This window comes from Kryptolebias marmoratus, linkage group LG8 (assembly GCF_001649575.2).
Source record: "Kryptolebias marmoratus isolate JLee-2015 linkage group LG8, ASM164957v2, whole genome shotgun sequence".
Lineage (NCBI taxonomy): Eukaryota > Metazoa > Chordata > Actinopteri > Cyprinodontiformes > Rivulidae > Kryptolebias > Kryptolebias marmoratus.
Genome location: NC_051437.1, coordinates 26,417,343 through 26,421,814, shown reverse-complemented (window position 1 = coordinate 26,421,814; position 4,472 = coordinate 26,417,343). Strand labels below are relative to the sequence as shown.

Sequence of the window (4,472 nt, the reverse complement as noted above, 5' to 3'; positions counted from 1 at the left end):
CTGGATTCCGTAAGTTCAGTTGATTTTTGTTGATGAACATTTTTTTTGCTGCAACATGGTTTTTTAAATATGCAAACACAGCACTGCAGATATGTTCTATATTCAGTCGGTGTGATCCTGTAACTTGTCATCTGAGTACAGGTGGCTGGTCACGTCCAAACAGCACACCTCTGCTTTCTCACCCTTTTGCACAAACGCTGTCTTTTGTCTTTGTATATCTGGCTGTGGTTTGAGCAGATGCTCTCAACAATATCAGCCTTGAAAGGAGTGATAAGGAGCAGAAAGTTGGGTTTTGAAATGTGGAAAGTTTTCTGAACATGAAGAAAGACTCATAGTGGCTCAAACACCTACAGTATACGAACTCTGAGTGTGTTTAACTTTAATATATGAGAACAGAAACAGCCTCAAATTACTATCTGTCCTGGGATCAGCTCTAACAGGAAGGAGAGCCAGTTACTGACAGGTTTTGTGTTGGAGGTCAGGGGACTGTTTCTAAGCCAGGTTTAGCCTCCTGTGATCCCTGTGGCCCAAAGGTCAAACTTTCTATGGGACTGAAGGGGAAGAAGAAAAAAAAAAATCAGCTGTCACTCCCCCCCCCTCCTCTGATCCGTTGGTCTCATGTGACATTCCTCTCATCTTCCAGGGCCTCTGCTCACAGCTTTGGCTTTCCCACAGAAGAGGAGAAATCAAAGAGCAGAGAAACACAGGAGCACAAACATTTCAAATCGATCCGAAGCGACTGAAGTCAGGAAATTAAACAGGAAAGCAGGTGAAAGGCTGACAGTGGTGAGTTAAGTGTCTGCTGGGGATTTCCATGTTTGGATCCTGCTGCTGCTGCTGTCAGCCTTAAAGAGAGATCAACCCACCCGCCTCCACCATCACTACCACCTCCACAACGGCTCCCAACTGCTGCAGCATTCAGGTGAAACTTTTCTTTTCTTTGTGCTGCTGAATTTGTCTTATTTGTCCAAGCCTGACTTTTAATATTTGCAGGCTGCAGATATCCAGCACCTTTTTGAAATCAAGATTGCAGACTATATCTGCTGAAGCAAACAATGGAGAGAAGTTCCTGTTCTGCACAGCAGCTTTGCATGTAAGTATAAGAGTTTGGTTCCTAAGACTTGTGTTTTCTCTGGTGTTTTACTGCAATGTTTTGCAAAATCTGTCAAGTGAAAGTAAACCGATCACTTATCGGACTGATTTAACTTCATTTAGAAGAAATAATAATAAGAAGTCCTCTGCTGAAAGAAAGTGGGTTGTTTTATTTTTGATACATTTTTCTTGGATTTGATTTTCTTTTTGCTTTCTTTTTCAAATTGTAGCCTTGCATTCTTGCATGAGGCAAAAAAACTCAACAAATATATATCCCCAGCTCATTTATTTTTATATTTTTTGCACTCACAGTAGCAGTGTATTTTGATGGAGCCACTTTTAGCTGAATTAAAACGTGCCAGGATTATTTCGAGCATCCCAGAAATGGCCTAAATGTTAGATTAAACTTCCAGATGGTTAAATTTAGCAACAATATTTGAAAGCCACTGATTATCCATTGCTCATAGAATCCAGAAATGTACACATATACTCACTAATAACCATAATATGCAAAAACAGAGGAACTGTGATTATTTCTTGTCAGACGTGACATGACCCCAGGTCCTTCAGCCGTCTGTGACACAGATCCTCAGCAGCTGGGCTGCAGAGGGCTCAGGTTGCACATACAGACTGTAAAGTGATTTACAGCAGTCAGAAATAGTGTGACTTCCGATGGTGTTCGTCTGCTCCTGGCTGGGCAGAAAGACAAGTTTCCACTGCAAACTGAATGTGTGTGAAACTTTAAAACCTGTTGAACTCACCTGCCTTCAAAACACTCCACAGAGACACAAACACACACGTGCAGAATCCAGCTTCTATGGCATTTTTGTGTTTGCAGGAGTAAAGGAGGGTCCCCGGATCATTTCAGAGCCCTTGGATATCAGCTCAATCCTAAGGACAGTCAGGACTCTGAAGACCCCAGAGAATATTGTTATGGTATGTAGAGGCTCTGCAGATGGCTGCACTAAAGGGAACTTGTTGTGTTTTAGTGGTTTTCAGCTGACTGTAAAAGCTAAAGCAAACAGATTTCTCTCCTGCAGAAAGCAGACTGAATAGGATGACAGTTCTGGTTGTGATTGGCAAACCTTGTCTCTGCTGTTCTAAACGTCCTAAATAAATCCACTGACGCTGTAGTTGCTGTGATGAGAGGACGAACAGAGCCTGGACATTTATAAGGACAGGCTGCCGTTGAACCGTGGAATTCCAACCCTCTTAATCTCCCGTTGGCTCTGTTTCAGGTTCATTGTTCCTGTTCAAATGCTCAGCCAATCAAGTATGTTAAAAAATGTTATGGATGTTTTTTGTTACAAAGTCAATACTGAACTTAAAAGAAAAAAAAATGAAGTTAGGGGCAAAATTGCCTCATTTCCAAGTTAAAGGACTTACCACTAAAATTTTTGTCCTTGAAATAACAAGCCCATTTGGAGACATGTCAAATTAAAATTAACTTTATTAAATATAAACAGTATTTGCACAACATTTACACATTCAAATGCAGGAATGTGAAAAGAAAAAACTACATAAATGGCAGACGTTTGTGCACAAAAAGCTTTTGAAGGTTTATAAGGATGTTTCTTTGTTCAAATAAAAACACATTAGAAATCTGTTTAATAAGTAAAGGTTTAGATTTCTTATAAATTTTTTTCACCATCATTTTTCATTGTCCCAGAGGCAGATCTTAATGTATTACTCACTAAGGGACATGCTTGAGCTCACAGAAAAAAATCATTTAGCTCCTTAAAGTTATTTATTGCAAGAGGAAAGACTTTAAATTTCAGATCACATTGAGGGATGAAGTCCTATAAATTACATCCAGTTGTAACCATCTTTTTCTCTGTGTATCCCTGATATCTGGTGATTTCTGCCCCCTCAGGTGGATACCATCCTGTCCAGGTTGGAGACACTTTCAACAGAAGATACCAGGTGGTGTCTAAACTCGGCTGGGGCTTTTACTCAACTGTGTGGCTCTGCACGGACCTAAAGTAAGTCCGTCTGGAGTTTGTGCAAAGATCTGCTTAAAACAATCAGAACAGGGGGAGCCTCTGATGGTTAAAAGCTGAACAAGCATTGATTCTGTGTCTGTGCTGGCAGGTTGGGTCGACGAGTGGCTGTGAAGGTTCTGAAAAGCGGCGCTGGTTTCACGCAGGCGGGACAGGATGAGCTGGCTCTCCTGCGATGTGTCAGTGGCCTGTTGTATGTCTGTCACGTGTCCACTGTGGGCTGGTTTCTCTATGCACACCTTTCCCTTCCCATCCCCCTTTTTCTCCAACATGTCAAAACTAAAATCCATCTTCCTCCCTCTGTTTCATTCCCCTCGACTCCTCTCCCTCATCAGGCCAGCGGTCCTGCGGGTTGTCGCCCCTCCAGTCGACGGATTGTTCAGCTGCTGGATGAGTTCAAGCTGGTTGGGGTCAATGGGGTCCGTATCCTTCATGTGCGCTCCCATTTCTTGGGCAGACATTTTTAAACTTGACACCAACGGGATCAGGAACAGTCCTTTTATGTGTGACAGAACCACTGAAGATTGTGATGACGATCAAAGTTTAAATAAAGTGTGAACGGGTCTGAAAATGTCCCCTTTGCATTCAAGAGTTTGGCTCTAACTGACCTTAACCCCTGATGGTCAGACATGTGCCTCGTTCTGGAGCTGCTAGGACCCGATCTCAGAAGCTGGCAGCTCTGTTTTGGGAAACCAGGACTGCCGCTCCCTTGGGTCAAGCAAATACTAACTCAGGCAAGTTACATGGGACAATAATTTACTGTTTATCAGACTGATATCCTGTAAGATTAGTTGCTTCATTTAGTTATTTGTAAAAAAGTTATCCAAACAACACTGGAGAAACTGCCTTTTCTGTAAAAAGGCTAAGTGCTGAATGACTGCTGAAGTTTGCCGAAGCAGCTAAAACTGAGTTGTTAAAGTTAAAACAGGCAGAATAAAGGCTAAAATGAGCAAAACAGACACTACAGCTAAAACTAGCAAACAAAAACTAAAATTAACAAAATAGTTGCTAAAATCATCAGCATCAACATTAGCTAAAGTAAGCAAAAAATATAATAAAATGAACAAAAACATATGCTAAAGCTAAAATTAGCGAAATTTAGAAGTAAAAGTAGCAAAATGGTAGCTAGATGATAGAAGTGGAATAAGTAGCTGTAAACAGAAAAATAGTAGTATGATTGATGACTTAAATATTTGCCTAATTATAAAATCAAAGGCAGACGATTCAAACTATGTGATGTTAGATGATCTCAGTGTTATCCTTTTTTTTTTTTTTTTTGGAGCCCATCCATCCATTCTCTTCCGCTTATCCGGGGTCGGGTCGCGGGGGCAGCAGCCTAAGCAGGGAGACCCAGACTTCCCTCTCCCCAGCCACTTGGGC

The 4,472-nt window shown here is 41.4% G+C and overlaps 1 protein-coding gene across 2 annotated transcripts in view; it reads left to right on the top strand.

The window, feature by feature from the left end:
* Positions 1-646: 646 nt before the first annotated feature.
* Positions 647-4,472, top strand: part of si:ch211-220i18.4 (SRSF protein kinase 3) — a 14,765-nt gene continuing 10,939 nt past the window's right edge. Inside the window, exons 1-7 of one of the 2 annotated variants that reach the window (XM_017411202.3) lie at positions 647-922; positions 994-1,093; positions 1,931-2,028; positions 2,966-3,074; positions 3,184-3,271; positions 3,428-3,515; positions 3,720-3,826. In XM_017411202.3, coding sequence (XP_017266691.1) covers positions 1,056-1,093; positions 1,931-2,028; positions 2,966-3,074; positions 3,184-3,271; positions 3,428-3,515; positions 3,720-3,826 — 528 coding nt within the window. In that variant the 5' untranslated portion in view covers positions 647-922; positions 994-1,055. Of the gene's footprint in view, positions 923-993; positions 1,094-1,930; positions 2,029-2,965; positions 3,075-3,183; positions 3,308-3,427; positions 3,516-3,719; positions 3,827-4,472 lie in introns of both variants that reach the window. The other variant, XM_037976808.1, reaches the window with a different exon arrangement.